The sequence below is a fragment of the Arvicola amphibius genome, chromosome 18, assembly GCF_903992535.2.
Source record: "Arvicola amphibius chromosome 18, mArvAmp1.2, whole genome shotgun sequence".
Taxonomy (NCBI): domain Eukaryota; kingdom Metazoa; phylum Chordata; class Mammalia; order Rodentia; family Cricetidae; genus Arvicola; species Arvicola amphibius.
Genome location: NC_052064.1, coordinates 7,009,338 through 7,029,376, shown reverse-complemented (window position 1 = coordinate 7,029,376; position 20,039 = coordinate 7,009,338). Strand labels below are relative to the sequence as shown.

The following is a 20,039-nucleotide window of genomic DNA, read 5'->3' as shown; positions in this document are numbered from 1 at the left end:
CCTTTTCTATGATGAGCAACAAACAGTAATACGCTGATCAACTTTTTGATGGAAATAGGCTTATTCTATCAATAGTTATTTTATGTGACACTGGGGATATATATCAGCAGTAGAATGCTTGCTTTGTATGTATAAGGACCCAAATCAAATGATCAGCACTCCAAATATATATATATATACTAACAAATAGTCATAATATATTATACAAATACATATATTGAGAATTAAATGGATGTTATGTATATACATATACATTATTGATAAATTATTTGATGGAGATTTATGAGCCACGTTATATTAAAGAAACAAATTCAGTATCCTTTTTTAATTATCTGCAACAATCTACTAATAACGTGATATATATCTTTAATACAGCTCTTCTACAGCTCTTCAATCTTATAAATTTAACTCAAGAATTACTGGAGATGTAATGCTTTTGAAAATTTCCATTTTCCTAGTCACTTTATGTAATAAAGGGAATTGTTTCAGTTCTGGAAAACGTATCAATTCCTTTTTAAGCCTAGTATTCAATTAGATAAAATAGGAAAAAAGAATACTAGAGTACTGGTAATTAAAAATGTTTAAAATTTTTATTTTTATTTAATGTGAATAAATGTTTTGCCTATGTATATGTAAATGAACCATGAGTATGCAGTGCCCATGGAGGGCAGAAAAGTGGGGTTAGATCCCCTAGAACTGAAACTGTGAGCCATGCGTATGCTTAGACCTGAACCCAGGTCCTCGCCAAGGACAGCTAGTGTCTTAACTTCTGAGCCATCTTTTAGTTCCCTAAAAAAACTTTTCTAAAAGTTCCAGACTTCTTTACTGTTAGAACAAATTCAAGTAACAAAAAAGTAGGTAACTAATATTCATTGAACATTTGAATGTGCAATATAAACATCACATAATAATGTTCTTGAGAATTACAAAATTATTTAAGAGTAATCATTTAGAGAGTACTGATATATAGAATCTAGAGAGTACATTTCAGAAATGCAGTATAATAATTATTGTGTTTCGTATTATAGGAACAAAAAGTACTGTAATATATTCATTGCATCTTTTTTTAATACTAAGCCCGAAATTTAAGAAATTAGTGCTAGGTATGGTGGGGCCTGTGCCTTATAGTTCCTGCACTTAGGAGACAGGAAAGATGATCACTGAAAGTTTTAAGGCCCACCTGGTCTACATAGCAAGTTCCAGGCCTGTCAAGGCTACGTACAAAGCAAGACCCTATCTCCTTTATTACCTAGCTCAGAAAGATACTTCTAAAACAGTATAAACCTGTGTTTATAGAAAAAGCAGAGGTGGAGAGCCTTGTTTCTGCTGGGGATTTAAGCACCCCAAAAACTCAATAGGCTAATAATTCAAAATCTGTGAATAGTTTGTATTACCAACAAGGGACAATAATGATTTTATAGTACAGTATTTAGCTTGATTACCACGGAATTCCAACTGCACTTTTCAGTGTGACTCTGGATTAATGAGTATAGTAATAAACCTTAGTAGCATCAGAGACATGAAATACAATGACAAATGGAATTATTACAATTTTTAAAAATTATTTTATTTTTCTTTTATGTGCACTGGTGTTTTTGCCTGCATAGCTGTCGGTGTGAAGATGTTGGAACTCCTAGAGTTGCAATTATAGACAGTGGTGATCTGCCATGTGGGTGCTGGGAACTGAATCCAGGTCCTCTGGAAGACCAGTCAGTACTCATAACTGATGAGCCATCTCTCCGGCCCCCAATTATTCCAATTTTAATATTGGTATCTGTATACCAGTATTAAATGCCCTTCCTTCTTGTTAATACTGTAACAATGTCAAGAAACCGTAAGAGTGATTTATTAATCCACTTAGAAGTTTAAGGCCCTACTTCTTGTAAATGTACTAAGCAATGAAATAGACATCATAGAGCATAAAGTACCAACATAAAGTAGGAAGCTACTCAGCAAGCTCTTGATTTAGCACTAGTTAACAATAATGCCTTAATTTAATATAATTACCTTGACTCTTGATGATTTCCTAGATCCTTCACGAAAGGCCTAAAATAAGTGTGGAATTCTGAGTTAGATTTTTGCTTTTGTTTTTTAACTGGATATAACTAAGAATCAATTGGTTCACTGAAGCATTTTGCTGAAGTGATAATGTAGCAACAACAATAAAGCTAAAACAAGGGGAATTAAGAAGTACATAAAGATATACTAGAATACTATTCTACCACAAATATAATATAAACAATTTAGAATAATAAAGTGTGTTTATAATGATGCTAAGATAAAAACTTCAAAATATTATTTGTGGTAAATATTATAAGCATCAAATTATATAGGTGAACTGCACTACAAGACAGTGGGGACTTGGACTAAATTTGTAATAGCACAAAGATTAAAAATATACTAAGACAATTTCAAAAGAAAACTCAAGAGAGCTTTTAAGAATAAATTTGATATCAAAGACTAAATATGACTTACAAATTTTAGAGCCTGAATATTGGCTATGTTGCTGAGACACACACATGCACACACAATCAAGTAAGATACAAGTTTGGTGCAGAAGGAAACACAGAGGAAAATGGTATTTGGTACACATGGTGGAGCACACCTTTAGTTTCAGTGCTAAGGCAAAGGCAGATGGATCTCTATGAACTCCAGGCCAGCCAGAACTACACAGTTAGAGCCTGCCTCAACAAACAAAAAAGAATGAAGATTAGAAATTAGGCAGGATGTTTCCAGGATCTTTTCATTAGCTTATTTAACCACTAGATTTAAATTCCAAGACAACATGGTTTGCTGGAAGAAAAGGTTACTTCTCTTTTAACTCTTTGGAAAGAAAAATGGCATAGATTGAGTGTCCTCATCCAAAATACTTGGTAAACTCAGAAGCTTTCAGAGTGTTTTTCTGCTCACAGGTTTTGGGTTAAAGTGTAATTTCAAATTCATAATTCAAAGTCCAGAATGCTCTAATTTCTATACCTCCTAAGAACCATTTCAGATGTTCAGATTCAGGGACATTCATGTTGTATGTAATAGGGCATTCATAACTAATATTCACTATCAATAAACTCTTCTTTGTAGGCATCAAACTGAATAACTTTTAATGTACTTTATTTAATGCTAATGCTTCATATCAATTGTAAATTACTAAAACACTAAGAATACCTTAATAGGATTTTATAAGTATTTTTCTATTCAAGAATCTATGACTAATTCCATTAATTTTCAACAACTAAATAAGAATAGGCTGGATATAAAATTATGTATTTTTATTAGACACTGCCCCACAGTTAAAAAAAAATAGCATACTGAAGAACTAAGTTTTATGCCCAGTTCTTGAGTTTTCTTAACTCTATAATTCCTGTCAAATATTACTGATGTCTGAGGAAGTATCTTCCATTTGTAATATACAGAAATATTATAAAATAAACAACACAATCAAGACCCAGGATTATTCATCTTGAATACTCACTAGCCACTTCTCCCAAAAATATACAGTCTATGCTTTATTAAACCAAATGATGTAAAACAAATCTACTAAGATCAAATTTCCACATAGCTTTTATACAGTAACAAAGCTATAGTCTCAGAGAACACAGTACACAAAGGCCAACCTATCGCTGAAAACCCTATCCTTTAAAAAGCGGTTGAATTCAGCCGGGTGGTGGTGGTACACGCCTTTAATCCCAGCATTTGGGAGGCAGAGGCAGGCAGATCTCTGTTGAGAGGCCAGCCTGGTCTACCAAATGAGTTCCAGGACAAGCTCCAAAGCTACAGAGAAACCCTGTCTTAAAAAAAAGAAAAAAAGAGGTTGAATTCACATCTATCATTCAGATACTATTCAGCAAAAGGCATGTGATCTCTTTGTGAAAGTTATAAAGATGAAGAAACTAATAACAAAATAAGGCAAAATATGGCTGAGTACTAGATAGAATATAAGGCTCAAATGTCATGACAGGATGCAAAAAAGATTTTATTTGCTGAAGAAAAGCAGCGTTCCTGTTAACTCAGTCTAGTACCATTTCAAATGGTGAACATGAGCAGTGTAATGGAGATGTGGCTATGGACTGTGGGTGCCTCTAGTAACATTTGAACTGTCTAGACTGGGTAAGCAGAAAAAGAAGCAAAATAAAAAGAAATGGACAAGGACTTCAATAGGTACAGAAAGATGAAATTAGAAAATGAAAAACTTTAAAGTACATTATTATTATTACTCAGGAGAAAACAAAACAAACAAAAAACCCCTTGATTTTTAAAGCCATAATAGCTACATGTAATCGATTTTTCCATAGTAATGTAGTCAATGTGAAAGTCTTTTACCAATAGTCATGACACTTAATGGATACATTCTGAGAACTGCATTATTATTAAGTTATTTTGTCCTTATTATTATTATTATTATTTGTCGTTATTGTAAATACTATAGAGAATATGTACATAAAATTATGAGATATAACCTATGAACCTAAGCTACGCATGATCTCTCATTTCTGGTCCTTGATATAACCCTGTACATTATGTTTTTGTGGACAACTGTAACCTAATAATAAATATTTGCATGAAAATAATGATAAATATTGTATGTTTCGCCGGGTAGTGGGGGGGGAGGGTGCATGCCTTTAATTTCAGTACTTGGGAAGCAGGATGGCCAAGTATACCAGAGAAACCCTGTAATAAAAAAAGTATGTTTCTATATCAAAACATAAAAAAGGTGCATTAAAAATACTTGAGAAAATGTCTTCACTTTATAATCTGATAGGGTCATGAATGCATTTGCTGTCATTGAGAATTTGAAATTAAAAATTTAATGAAACATATAAACTATAAAGTCTATAAACTACTATCTGCCAGTAGACCTTAGGGATCATATAATAAAATTCAGAAAACAAAGTAAGAATTCAGTTCAGTAGGAAGCCTTTATTGAATGTTATCCAAAGCTAAGAAGAGTTATAAGTAATCATGCTTCCTGACCTGGCAAGTTATCATTTCTGTTTTCAAACAGTCTGCTCTGCCTGACTTTAGCACTCACAATCCTGCCATTCATCTTATTGTGACAGTGATTCCAAAGCAATGAGCAAAGTTCTTTTGTGATCCATGTCAGTCTTTAAAATGCATTGCAATTTTTAAATAATACTTAAATTTTTTAAAATAAATCTTTGTGAGAACTTTCCATATATTTTGCTGCCACCCATGTTCTCCCTGTATTCATGTCTTGCCTGTAACTCAGCTCCTATCAGCTTTATCTACTCATCTGAAATAAAAAGGCAAAACGTACTTTTTTACATTTTGAAAAGTTTTGTTCTTTCTCCCCACTTTTTTTCCTCCTTTTGTCAGTAACCTTGGGCAGTCTGGCAGCAGTTAAAGTGACTGACGTTGGCGTGTGCTGGAACGCAGTGTACAGCTCCACAGGGACCTCGTCGCCACTTTCAGTAGCACTGGTGTCGCCATCTTCAATGAGAAACAAAGTCACCAACCACACTTTAGTGCTCTGCTCCAGGCAGGAAGGGAAAGCAGCCCTACACCTGACAGTGTCATTTCCTCGTTCCCTTGCTTAAAAAATACACCTAAATGCAAACCAAATGCTTGTCTTACACATTACATCTCTAAAGGACAGACGCCTGATGACAAACTCCGGTGCTCTCAAGAAACTGGCACTAGTACACATGACTAATGGAACTCAAATTTTCTTGGTAAAAATTCAGTCATATCTATAAAATTTACTCACTCAAATGTTAGTCTGTCATTCCATTAAATAGCTAAAGTACAGAAGCAAACTTATACACCACTGTCCAAATAAATGGACTTTTCAAAACAACAAAACAAGATAACTGGAAACAACCCACAATGTCTACCAAAGAGCAATGGCTGAATAAAAAAATTATTATTTCAAACTGGTTGTGCTGGTCTTAATCCAAACTAAAATGTGGCAAGCTGGGGCAGAGAGGCGCCTGTTCTGAAAACCAGCACTTGGGAAGGAAGAGGCTCACCCAGGATGAGACAGGCCTGTACTATGCACGGCATCACTGAATCGCATCAAGACAGTGACGGGACTGGGCTAGTGAGCTCAGATCAACATGGGCTAAATAAAGGACCTATCTAAAAAACAGAAATAAAAGAAAAATCCTAAACAGAAAAGTTGTAGCATATATAAAATTAATAAAATGGTATCCTAAAAATTAAAGAAATACTATCTCATTAATATTATTCTGACCAATATACTTCACTTCTTTTACCTACACATGAGAACAAAAGTTAATTTAAGCTTCTTATTTGCTTTGTTCTGGTTTCTTATGTCTCCTAAAATACGAACATGCATATTCTGTAATCAAAAAGCCTATACCTGAGATTATAAATAAGACATACACTCAAAATATAATCAAAAGGTGCTGTAGGCTGTAGAGCTGGATCCGAGGCAAAGAGTACTAGCTGGTCTTCCAGAGGACAGGGGTTTGATTCCCAACACCCATATGGTAGCTCATAACTGTCTATAGCTTCAGTGCTAGGGGATCTAATGCTTCCTCTTCTCCAGACACACATGTTGTTCACAGACATACACTGAGGCAAACGGGTGTTTTTACATTTAACTAAAAATATTCAGACCATTGATTTTCCTAATCATACTAATTTTAGTTTACATACCCGACATATTTTCTCTTTTCCGGCGTTGTAGTAGCACCGCCCTCTCTTTATCCAAATTCCTGTATTAAAACATTCATTACCATGTTACTCATCTAACTTCCAGAAGCTTAGATATGAAGATGTTTTACATGTGATGCACTTCATAATTTATGTTTTTAGTGAATAAAATACATGCAGCAGCCCTGAGAGATTATTTATGATCCAGTATACATACACATTTCCTATACATTTATAGAAACAGTAGATATCTGTTAAGTTATCCCATTCCATATTCTATTAAGAAAATGTTTACCTATGAAGTGAGCACATTTTTCAAATTCAAATTTATAGCAAAAAAATCTGAAAAATAAAACTCCCATTACAAATTGTAACTAAAACAAAATGTTTTAAATAAATGTATGAGTAAATTAGTACATATTATACATTTCCCTATGCCTTAAATTATTTCTCTGACTTATGTTGTTTATTTTTAGACAGGTTCTCACAACTAACTAACCGAAACTGGCTTCAAACTCTGTTTTAGCTGTCCTCTTCTGGGGCTACAGTTGTGTGCCACCACATCCAGTTTATTTCTACTCTTAATAAATACTGAAAAGCATGATGGGAAGCAGAGCCATAAGATCTCCATGTTTGAGAACAGCATGATCTGGAAAGTTCCAGATCACCTAAGCCACATCGTGAGACCATCTTAAAAAAAAAAAAAAAAATGAATAAAAAATAAATCAAAACAATTCCTTCCCATCTTTGGGCAGTGGTGGTATACCCCTTTAATCCCAGCGCTCAGAAGGCAGGGGCAGGTGGATCTTGGATTTCGGGGCTACCCTGGTCTACAGAGATAGTTCCAGGTAAACCAAGGATACACAGAGAACTCCTTTCTCAAAAAAACAAGTAACAAAAACAAAAGAATCAATTGAAAAAGATCTGGAGTAGAAAAAATAAGGCAGAATTTACACTTACTTGAAATACCTTTTATATATTTGATTTTAGTATGACAATTATTTCTTACAATGAACTATGTAACTGCAAAAGTAAAATTTTTTTAAAAAGCAATTCTTAACATTAAAAACAAACTCAAACTCTGAGTAATGGCGGATATCTATAATTCTAGTACTTGGGAGACAGATGTAGGAGGGGCAGGAGTCCAAGTTCAGCAAAGGCTATGTATGACTCTCCCTTCACAAATCAACCAGCTAGCTGGGTTATTTGCATATTCTTGGTATAAATATAAGACCACATTAACCATTACAGAGAATTTTCATGGTCTCATTCATTTATTGATAGCCTAATGTGAAAATCCTATTAAAAATATTTTATAAACAGTTTCACAAGGTGTTACTACTAGGAAAAAGTAGGTAAGGATATATACAAGTTATCCATATTATTTTATGTAAATCTTCAATTAATTAAAAAATAACTTAGAAATGCAAAAGACTAATAGTTCAAATAAAACTAATAATCTAAACAACTATAAGTGTGTGTCTAATTGGCACCATATCTACACAGTGACATTCCTTTCAGGGATTTTAAATATAATAAATTGATTTTAATATCCATTTGTGATATAGTCCAATTGAGTAATTATGACATCCTAATTACATTATTCTTTCTTATAGAGAAATTGGGTAAAAAGATGTACTATAAGAATATACAGACAGATGTAGTCCGGTGGGGGTGGAGCTTTTAATTGCAGCACTCAGGAGGCAGAGGTAGTTGGCTCTCTAAGTTCAAGGCCAGTCTGGTCTATAGAGAGTTCTAGGACAGTCAGGGTTACAAAGAGAAATCCTGTCTGAAAAAACCAAATCTTGTGTGTGTGTGTGTGTGTGTGTGTGTGTGTGTGTGTGTGTGTATACACACATACTCATACATTATCATATATTACACACACATATATAAAAAACAAAAATTTATATTCTTAACATTAACTGCAAATATAACTATTCATTGTTTTTCAAAATAGGGTTTTTCTGTATAGCACTGGCTATCCTGGAACTGGTTCTGTGACCAGGTTGGCCTCAAACTCAGAGATCTGCCTGCTTCTGCCTCTCAATTACTAGGACTAAAGGTATGCATCACTATGCCCAACTTGCATGTATCTTATCTTTAAAAAAATAAATAAAGCTGGGCATGGTGGCGCCTGCCTTTAATCCCAGCAGAGGCAGGTGGATCTCTGAGTTTGAGGCCAGCCTGGTCTACAGTGTGAGTTCCATGACAGCAGCACAGAGAAACCCTGTCTCCAAAATAAATTTAAAACCCTGTCTCCAAAATAAATTTTAAAAAGTGTTTTAAAAAAATAAAACAAAAGAATTAGTAATTACTGAAGTGGAGGGGACACAATGTGAGTAGAACCTTTTAAAAGGAGGTGTGTTTGTGTTATTTTTCAGTGTATATATGTCCATTTGTAGCATATAGGTGCACATGCATGGAGAGGGCAAAAAACAATTTCAAATCTCATCCTTGGGAACACCATCTACTTCCTTTCAAATGGTCTCAATTTCCTAGAGCTCACAAATTAACCTACACAGGCTTGGCCAGTGAGCCCCAGGGATCCTTCTGTTTCTGCCTCCCCAGTGCAAGGATTAAGTCATGCCATAATATGCATCTTTTTAATAAGAGTTCTAGTACATCAAGCACTTTACCAAGGGATTTCCTCAACCAATTTTATTAGGTTTTAGGTATCTATAATGAAGAGATTTCTTGTTGTTTTTCTGTCCTGTTACAGTTGTCTTTATTTCCTGTGTAAGGCTATCCTCCCTCCCATGGGTTCAGACTGCAGGATCCCCTGCAATTTCCTTTCCACCCACGTCTCTCCATGTTTGCACTTCTGGTCTGGCCACTCTTGGTGCACATGCACTCCTATCTCTTGCTTCATTCATGTTAACATAACTCAGATACTCCTTTTCAAAGGTAGTATGTGGACAGCTTCCTATCATATTTTCTGCCATGTAACAGAGACTTTTCTGTGACTATAAGTTCTAATAGATTGTGGAAAGATAACTGGCTTTCTTTTTTTGATTCCTACTGACCTCTCCAGAACCTTACAAGAAGAAAATTTCTGTGAAACATTGTACCTTTACTATGTGTTTTTAAAAAAAATTAATGGGTGTTGAATATGCACACTACACACAAACCCAGCAAATTCTGTCTGTAACTAGGAGGATGCTCTGATAATTCATTTGGGGCAAGGGTAAAAGAGGGGTACCAGGATTGAACTCAAGACCTCTCACACGCTAGGTAAACATTCCATCTCCATAAAGTTACATTTCCCACTCCCCTTTTCTGGGGTGCTCAAACTTGAACTCAGTTGTCTCGGGTACGTATATTACACAAGCACATTACCACTGAGTTACATTCCTCCTCGCTATTTTTTTCTGCTTTTATTTAGAGGATAATCACATCCCTCTAATGACTGCCAAAAAGATGCCAAACATTTAGAAAATAAACTATCATCATCTTGATCACTAATAAAGTTAAAATTACATAGTGAACTACAATGCACTTACCAATGAAAAAAATTCCTGATTTAGGTTTCAGGTTAAAAAATATTAAAAATAATTGGAAAAAATTTTAAAAAGAAGTACCCTTCTTAAAGGGTACTTCCCAAGAATTAAAAGGATTTCATTCATTTGAAACTCATGAATAAATTTCTGTGAAAGTTTTTTTCAGTGAAATAACTGATAGTCTTATCACGTCTGATAACTTACCTGGGCTGACAGCGTTCACACAGGTATGTGTCAGGGATGTGCTGCCGGTCAATCCCCATGCAATCAATATGTTGCCAAACACTTAAAAAGAAAAAAAAACAACAAAAACAACAGAAATCATTAAGACCATTCATAAATTAAGATGTAATATTCTACCATTTAAGAGGTGCCTACTTTTAACTTAGTATACACTAAAATATGTTCTCAGGCAGAAAAATTTTAAGATGCAAAAATGGCAAATACAGAATGCATAAATTAAATTTCTGAAGCAAATGCATTTTAAAACATAAAGGGTAACAGTTGAAAATGTTATTACAAACCTGAAGATGTTAACACTAAAACCCCTAAATAATCATCAGTGTGACAAGCATCTGATTTGGGAACATAGGAAGGAAAGGTATCATCAAAACACTTACTGATTACCAGCTATGAGAAGATGACCAACGGTGGTCAATATACACAAAGAAAACTTTTTCAAGTTCAAGGAAAAGTAGCAAAACTGGATTACATCTTCTGTTAACATTTAACAATTTTGGTAGCATACAGTATTTAATTAAAAGATAAGAAAAAAGAAAATTAAAAAAGACTTCTAACATTTATACTTAATAAAGAACAGAACTAAAATAATTCCAAAAAGGTCAAAGAATTCAAGAGACATTCCATTGGAAAAGAATTCAACTTAATTACTTTGGATGGAGTATATGGATATCTTGAAGTAAACTTCTCAATATATTGTTACTGATAAAACCTCAAGTACCTGAAAGTGATATGCATTCCTCTTTTTTAAAAAAAAAGGCAAAAAATTACTATCTATTCCTTACACACAATCATCCACTTTTTAAAAAATTACATGTGTGTGTATATGAGTGCACCTGTGTGTCGCACATGTCATAGCCCAAGTGGAGAGGTCAGAAAACAGCTTTCTTAAGTTGGCTCTCTCTTCTACCATGTGGGTCCCAGAGAACAAACTCAGCTTGTTAGGCCGAGAAGCAACCACTCACTGAGCCATCTCCCAGCCAGCCCTATGATGTCACTTCTAACATAAACATACTAAGTAGTATTGTGTTATTCTTTATTTCTCAACTGAGAACCTCAAGAAGATTATATAACAAGTTATGTTAAATTATGTCATGCAGATAACAAGCAAAGCTAGACAAAAAGAGCAGAGTTTTAGATGTCTGAAGTCAAAACGCTGAATATGGGCAATAGGAACATTGAAAAATCAAAAAGAGATGATGTAAAGAAAGGTAGAGAAAGATTAGTCCTTGGAGAACAGCATAGGCCGAATACAAAAATGGAGGGTGGGTCAGAAACAGACAGACACTGAGTCATAATAAGAGTCAATTCAATGTAAATACCTTGAATCATCCAAAAACTGTGCCTTCAAGAACGTGTAGGTATTTAGTAACCTAAGGATACTGCAGGGATGTCTAAGAATGATAATCTTTTAGTACATGTCCATCTGACTAACTAGATCAAAAGAAAACCAACCCTTATTCTTTCAATAAAAACACTGCTACATTTATCACATCCGATGAGATAGGCTACAGGAAAGCACTTTTAGATAACTAAATACAGTAAGATTGGATATTTTCTAATCCGGCAGAAAACACATCCCAAAGTCATTTAAGTTTTGCAAATTTCCCTCCTCAATAAATTTACCAAAGTCATTATTTACATTAATATCACAGGTAAAAAGAATCTATTTCTAAATTTTAAAAGTACCATAACATATTATTATTAAAATAAAATTATTTACAATCTTCCACTTAAAACCAATTTTACACTCTACATTCATATCCTACTTATTGACAGAGATAAATGAACCTTTTGAAATGTACACATGCTACTATCAGTAACAACCAAAAGCTGATCATTTACTCTGCAGAATAATTTATAAACAATACAAATTGACAGTCAGTTCTCAGCTGCAGTTTAACTCACTTTCAAACATGGATTTATTCAGCCATTCTACATACATCAAATCAAATAATGAAGCTACGCCATAAGGACCAGGACCAGGAAATTCTATGAAGCCTTCAAACTTTCTTGCCATTTACAATGTATTATTTAAATATTCTTTGCTCCCCATCCTATGCAAAGAACAGACTTAATAACTTTAAAGCAGAAATCCAATTGTTCCATCTCCATTCTCACTAAACCTCTCCCTCAAAGAGAAAGAGAGACAGACAGACACAGACACATACACATACACATACACAGAGAGACACATACAGAGAGAAAGAGAGAGAGGGAAGGAGAGGGAGGGAAGGATGCAGAGGGAGGAAAGAAACCCCACTTTCTGTTGCAATCACCTTCTCTAGGGGAGGAGCCTTTCTTGGTGGGTGAACCAGGGTTGGGGGAGGGAGACTGGTTCTGGCTCAAGAAGATTCCAGAATGCTGCAAGGTTCAAGCCAAAGGTTGTAAGAAAGTAAGATCAAACACTGATTAAATATTTAATTTCCCCAAACTGGAAAATCATAACTGACTACACAATACAATAAAAGACTCAATAATTCTTTTTTTTATATCTTGTTATTTCTATATATGCACTTGCACTACCACTGAACTAAATGAAAAGGAGATGATCCTATAATATTGTTCAAAACTGATTACTGCTTAATTCATAATAGGGGTCGTTCTCTCTCTCTCTGCCTGTCTCTGTCTCTCTGTCTCTCTCTCTCTCTCTCTCTCTCTCTCTCTCTCTCTCTCTCTCTCTCTCTCTCTCGACAGGATTTTTCTGCATATTGCTGGCTCTCCTGGTACTACTTTGTAGACTATGCTGGCTTTGAACTCAGAGATCTGCTGGCCTCTGCCTCCCAAGTGCTGGGATTAATGGCCTGTGCCACCTATGCCCAGCATCATAACAGGGATTTCTAATAATAAACTATAAAATAGCTTCTTTTATCTTTTTAAAAGATTTACTTATTTAATTTTTAAGTGTATGTGTGTTTCTGATTACAGAGGCCAGGACAGGACAATAGATCTCCTGCAGATGGTTTTGAACTGCTCCATGTGAGTGCTGGGAACTGAGCTTGGGTCCTCTCCAAGATTAGTGCATGTTTGTCTCTAGTCCTAAAATAGATTCTTTCAAATAAGGACTTTATTCTAAAAATAAATAAATAAATAAATAAATAAAAATAAATTGCATCAATAGAGGCAGATGACCTATTTTTTTTTAAAAAAAAAAAAAAAGGAATTAATTCCTTCAGAAGACCCAACTAGCTTTTCCAAATTAACAATCAAAGGTTAAAAGCAGTCAAGAAAAACAAACTAATCGTGTGAAATATTTTACCTGCATTTGTCACAACAGATCATGTATCCATCATCATGTGTAAAACCACATATGCACCTGGTTACATCAGTACCGTAACTCCCGTCCTCAGATGTGCTGATTGTGGTAGCACTGGAAGTTTCATCAAAATTAGGAGTGGTAAATATGCCTACTTCGTTTTTGCTAATGAGACCTGATGGAGGAGGGGAAGCTGGAGGTGTTGGAGGAGGACGAGCACCATAATTGTGGTCCTGAATAATAGAACACAAAATAAGTACAATATGAATCTCAATGACATAAATCAGGCAAATTAAATGAAATTTGAATACTTAACATAAAATTGGTTCATTTCTTAATAAAGATAAATCATGACATAAGACTAATAAGTAAATCACAATGGTAAGTTAATGTCACTGTCTAGAAGGTAGTCAATGACCTTCAGATCAATGACATTTCCCCTCCCTTCACAGCAGAAAATGACATTTCCAGTTCTAAGATTGCATAGTTTCACTTTCAAGAAGAAATTAAGTACATGACGTGATAATAAGGGTAAAACCCAAACTCTACAGGAATAAAAAAGCTAAAGAACAGCAAAAACTGGGCTGGAGAGGTGGCTCAGCAGGTAAAGGTGTCTGCCATAGAGCCTGAGTTCAATACCTCGGACCCATGTGAAGGGAAGAACCTACTTGATTTCAACACGTGTGCTATAATACACATTCTATTCCCCCAAACAAATAAATGTAGTTAAATAGTAAAAATAGTCACAAAAGGTACATCATTACTGTAAAGTATATAATATGGAATTTTACATTTCTGGTCATTTTTATTCTCATTTAGGTATTAAAAGTCTCTTATAAATGTGTGTTCCTAGTAATCACAAATGTATAGAGTCCTATAACTCTTTGAATTAAAAAACTACAGAACTCTCAAGAGGAAATAAATTAAGGGAATAAGCTTTTATCCTCTCAGTTGTGAAACAGGATGAAAACTACTTTTGAAGAGTTTGTTTTAAAAATTAAGTAAGTTATATAGTAAATGTGTATGTATTTATATGCATATATGTATGTATGTATGCATGTATGTATGCATGTATATATGTATGTATGTGCTCAACACAGGAATAACTGAAACAACAACAGTTTGGAGCCAAAGAGATGGCTCAACAGTCAAGAAGGAGCATATGCTGTTCTTCCAGAGGATCCAAGCTCTGTTCTCAGAACGCACATCAGGCCAATCATCACCACTCGAACTCCAGCTGCAAAGAACCCGATGCCTCCTCAGGCACCTGTACTATACACACCCAGTGCAGACACATATCATAACTAAAAATGAGAAAAACAGCTAGGTGTGGTGCTGCACAGTTTTAATCCCAGTACTGAGGAGGCAGAGGCAGGCAGATCTCTGGGTTTGAGGCCAGCCTGGTTTACAGAGGGAGTTACAGGGCTACACAGAGAGACCCTGTCTCCAAAAACAAAAACAAAAAAGTAAAAGTCTTTAGGAAGAAAAAACTATATAATCTATTAATTACTATATAACTTGGAATTAACATTAAATAGTACAATGTCATCTTATCCACAGACTTTTCATTGAGGTTAAAAAATATCAACATAAATACAATAACAATAAAAAATAACTACAAACTTCCTATCACAGAATTTCATTTTCTTAACAGTATAGTTAAGTATAAATTACATACTTCATTATACAGGAAATATGAAACAGCTGTGTTTTTTGCCACACACACATATCCACTTTTATAAAAGTTCTTCTGAAGAGACATGCGAAACTTACCGCATAGGGCAAACCAATATAACTGTGTGAGTGGTGGGAGCTGCTGGTGTATAACTGGTGGGGATAACTGTTGGATTTCTCAACTACCACAGGGCTAGCTTCTACAGATTCTGGTCTAAGGAAAAGAAGGTCCATAGATTAGAATTCCATTCATTTTTCTGTTTTAATCTATTAAACTATGTAAGTTCTTATTCTAAAATACTGTCAAAATAAATACAATGTCTATTTACAACACGTGTACAGCTTGTGAGTAGATTCATCCTATGTAGATTCTGCGCCACAACAAAAGTTTTACTTAATAAAATAAATATTCAAATGTAAAGTTCAATTACAGTTTCATTAGAAAGTGTCCATTTGCTGAGGACGACGGTGTAATCCTAGCACTAAGGCAGGAGAATCAAAAGACAGTGTTATCGTGGCATTCAAAAACAAAAACAAAACCTCCAAATTACTAGAGACCAAGCTTTACTCCATTTACCCAGTGTCACTAAGAAACATGCAAAGGTGTGCTCAGAGTGGCGAAATAGTTTTAAGCAAGACTGAAGGTAACTGAGTCTACATAGACTCTGCTTGAATGCATCTCAATGTTCAAAACGTGTGTTTTGATGGTCAAATGGTCAAAATATGTGTTGAATAAGCAGAGCAGATTCTGGGAAATGTCAGTAAGTAAAAATCAGGGAACCTCACATTGAATCAGTATTATGGCTGAAAACCACAAGTAGTAGTCTGTAGTCAACAGCTTTGTAGATCTGGCCCACGAAGAGTTAAGTGACAGTAATGAACCAGCTGTGGAGGACACCACTGAGAGCAGCAGCTTACACACTCCTGCTGCTTCGAAAGCTCCTGCCCCAGCATTTTACATATGACACTTTCCCAACACCTTCTTTTCTTCTTTTAAGACAGGGCTTCACTATGTAGCCCTGACTGTCCTGGAACTTGTTCCATAGACCAGGCTGGCCTCAAACACAGAGATCCCACTGCCTCTGCCTCCTGAGTGCTGGGATTAAAGGAATGTGTCACTACCACCCAGTTGATTTATTTTTATTTTACATGCCTTAGTAGTTTGTCTGCATGTATGTGCAAGACTGTCAGATCACCTGGAACTGGGGTCACATAGTTGTGAGCTGCCAAACCATTTAACTCTTGTGCCTTCTCTTCAGATCCCCTCCCTCAGGTTTCTGCACGAGTGACCCCACCATGCCGGTGGAAGTGGGGAAATTGTACATGTAGCACAAGCTGGGAATCACCCCTAATCCTCCTGCCTCCATGTCCTAAATGCTAAGATTACAGGCATGTGCCATCATTCCTGCCTACCTTGACAAAATAATAAATTTAAAAACATTGAATTTTAGCAATGATCTACATACCATCATTAAAGCTACATGAAGGGGTTCTGAAGACTCACTTATTATTTTTATTTACTTACTTACCACTTATTTATTTATTTATTTGGCTTTTTAAGGTAGGGTTTCTCTGCGTAGCCTGACCTGGAACTCGATCTGTAGACCAGGCTGTCCTCAAACTCACAGAGATGTGTCTGCTTCTACCTCCCAAGTACTGGGATTAAAAGCATGCACCACCACCTGACTTGAAGATTCACTCTTAAGGGTGTACTCAAATGGCAGTGTTACTGAAGAATAGAGCAAAACCGGTACTATGGAGTAGCTAATGAAATAAAGTCAAGCTTTCATGTAAATGTAGATGAGTTCGAGCATATGAAACAGCCAAATTCTTTTTAGAATATCACAGTTTAAATACATGGTGCAGTAATGACAAGGTGGTCATGTAAGAAAACAGAAAATGGTTTAAAGCAGATAGTTGTTTTGAATATTTATACTTACTACATGTGATTTTTAAAGTAACTTTAAATTTACTTATTTACAGTGTGTATGTGTAAACATTTGGGAATCAACTTTCTCCTACCATCATGTGGATTCTAAGAATGCAGAGAGACCGTCAGGCTTGGAGGCAAACACTGCTACCTACTAAGTCTTTTTACTGGTCCAGTAAAAGCAATTTTTAAAACAACTGTTATATAAAAATGGTTGACACTGATTAATTTAAAATTATTATTACTGTGTGTGATACATATATGTGTTATGCAGGCTGTGCATGTGCCACAGTGGCACACATGGAGAGCAGATTTACAGGCCTCTCCTTCCTCCTTTGGGTCAGAGGATAGAACTCAAGTCCATTGGTTGTACACAGAAAGTGCTTTTACTCCTACTTGATGAATTTTTAATGACTTTCCTTAACTATATGCAGCATTTAATTAAAATAAACAGACCAGCACTCAACATGCTAAGATGAGTATTTTCAAGTTTAATAACTGTTTGGGCAACATAGTGAGTTTAAGGTCAGTCAGCAATACATGGGCATAACTGTCTCAATAAGCAAATTAAAACTAAACTAAACTAAACTAAATTGGAGTTTGGTAATGGGACATGCTCATAATCCTAGAATTTGGAAACTGAGGCAAAAGGATCTTCTGTTCCAGCCTAGTCAGAATTAATGAACAACAACAACAAAAAAAAGTTAACAAGGTAATAGATCTAACTAAAATAAAATCCCAGTCATAAGTATCTCTTCATTTCTAGAGTAAGGTAAATTTGAAATCAAAATCAAGCACCCAATGATTCAGTAGCCCCATTTTGAGTAATTTATACTAAGGAAGCAATTTCCAGTAAAAATAGACCATGGATTTGACCTGTTTGTTACATCATTATTCATGAAACTAGAAAACTTTAATGTTCAAATGGAAAATTATTCAATCTAAGAAAACCTGCTATATTTGCATATGAATAATAGCTGAGTAGAAACTAATAGTAACAAACTTCTACAATCAAGATTATAGAAATTTTCCTTTTAAAATCTCTTAATTAAAATATTATAAAGCTGTAATGATCATGAAATAAACTTCTGAGTAGAAAGCAGCTAGTGTCTGTGTATCCAGTTTTATATGTCTGCATAAGTGTCTAGATAATACATAGACATACTGTGTCATGGATAACTTGCATTGGGGTAAGTGAGATGGCTCAGTGAATAGAGACTTGTCAAGACTGACAACATGAGTACAAGCCCTGGGGCCCACATGGAAGGAGAGAACAGATTTCCGAAAGGCTGTCCTTTGACCTCTACAGATGTACTGTGGCACTGGAGCCCAGACACATACACAAGCACACAATAAATAAATAAATGCAATAAATTGTTTAAAAACAAACAAACAACCAGGGCTAGTGAAGTCATGAATCTTGGAGGGGAACCTACAACTACCACTTTACTAAGCCAGCATAATCCCAAACTACATTTTAAATATTTGTCCTTACACCCACAGATAAGTATAGTCCCCAATGAAACTTCCCATGCAATGGAGAGACCATTACAGAAAAACACAGCCAATCAAAATGCAGAGTTGTAGAGTCCATTAGCAATGGGCTCCACATCTACAAAACAACCTCCTCACCTAAGGCTCAGGGATCACTGAAGAAGAATAAGGCAGAAAGACTGTAAGAGCCAGTAGGTCATGGCGTTTGCTGAGACAGTGTCTTCTAGTAATGTCAGAAGCTAGACCAATGAAGTCTCACCAAGCTGACAATCTAAGCATGAACTGTACAAGGACAACTACAACAGCCATGCCAAAGTGGATGGAGAAAAGATGAAATGAACACACACACACGGGGGGTGGAGGGGAGCAACTAAGGAATGCTGAGAGCAACAGAAAGTCTTCAATTGGTTATATAATACCAAAAGGTCAGCCCTAAAAACATACTTACAAGTATCATTATATAGACTGAGTAGGTTCTATTTATGTACTTAGGAACACACACACATACACACACACACACGCACATGCACACACACACACACACACACACACACACACACACACACACCACTTAATGAAAAGAGGCCATGAATTCAAGAGAAAGAAAGCAAGGGATAGGGGTATGTGGAAGGGTTTGGAGAGAGGAAAGAGGAAAATGATGTAATTATATTATAATCTCAAAAAATTAAAGATATATGTATAATTTTAAAAAGTATTCAATTCACCCAGCTTGGGGAATTGGGGTTTTCATCACCCACATCAGGTGGTGTAAACCACCTCCGTGGCCTCTGCAGGCAGCTGCACTCATGTACACACACTTGCACATACAGTTCTTAAAAATTACACCAGGAAAATAAGCCATGCACAAGAAAATAAACATTTTATGACACTACTTATAAAAGGGGCCTAGAATAAGCACACACAGAAACCAAAATACAATTTACAAGGTGCTAGGAATAAAGGGAAAGAAGGATTATTATTTAATCAAGTTTTTGTTTAGGTTTAGGAAAACATTTAGAAATTGGTGACAGTTGCTCAACATTCTGTATACACTTAATATCACTGGAGACTGTTCATCTAAAGATAAATTTAAAAGTACACTTATTTTTACCATAATAGAAATCTTTTCACTAAAGGCAAAGGTAGAGAATCCTGTCACATGACCAGGTAATATAGGGCTGGGTTTGTTTCTCAGTGATAACATGCTTAGGAGAAGTGAAGCCCTGAAGTCAAACTTCAGCATCCCCCACTCCCTTTCCCCAAATGAAAAACAGATTTAACATGATAGTGGCACATGTGTCAAGAAAGCTAA

General features: G+C 35.4%; 1 protein-coding gene across 4 annotated transcripts in view; it reads right to left on the bottom strand.

Annotated features, from left to right (window-relative positions):
• The window catches only part of Kmt2e (lysine methyltransferase 2E (inactive)), a 68,023-nt gene that overhangs the window by 26,816 nt on the left and 21,168 nt on the right, over positions 1–20,039 (bottom strand). For all 4 annotated transcript variants that reach the window (XM_038315211.1, XM_038315212.1, XM_038315209.1 and 1 more), the window contains 6 exons: positions 15,403–15,517; positions 13,633–13,862; positions 10,338–10,418; positions 6,637–6,695; positions 5,273–5,445; positions 2,008–2,046 (listed from right to left, as the gene is read on the bottom strand). In XM_038315211.1, the coding sequence (XP_038171139.1) occupies positions 2,008–2,046; positions 5,273–5,445; positions 6,637–6,695; positions 10,338–10,418; positions 13,633–13,862; positions 15,403–15,517 (697 nt within the window). The remainder of the gene's footprint in view (positions 1–2,007; positions 2,047–5,272; positions 5,446–6,636; positions 6,696–10,337; positions 10,419–13,632; positions 13,863–15,402; positions 15,518–20,039) is intronic.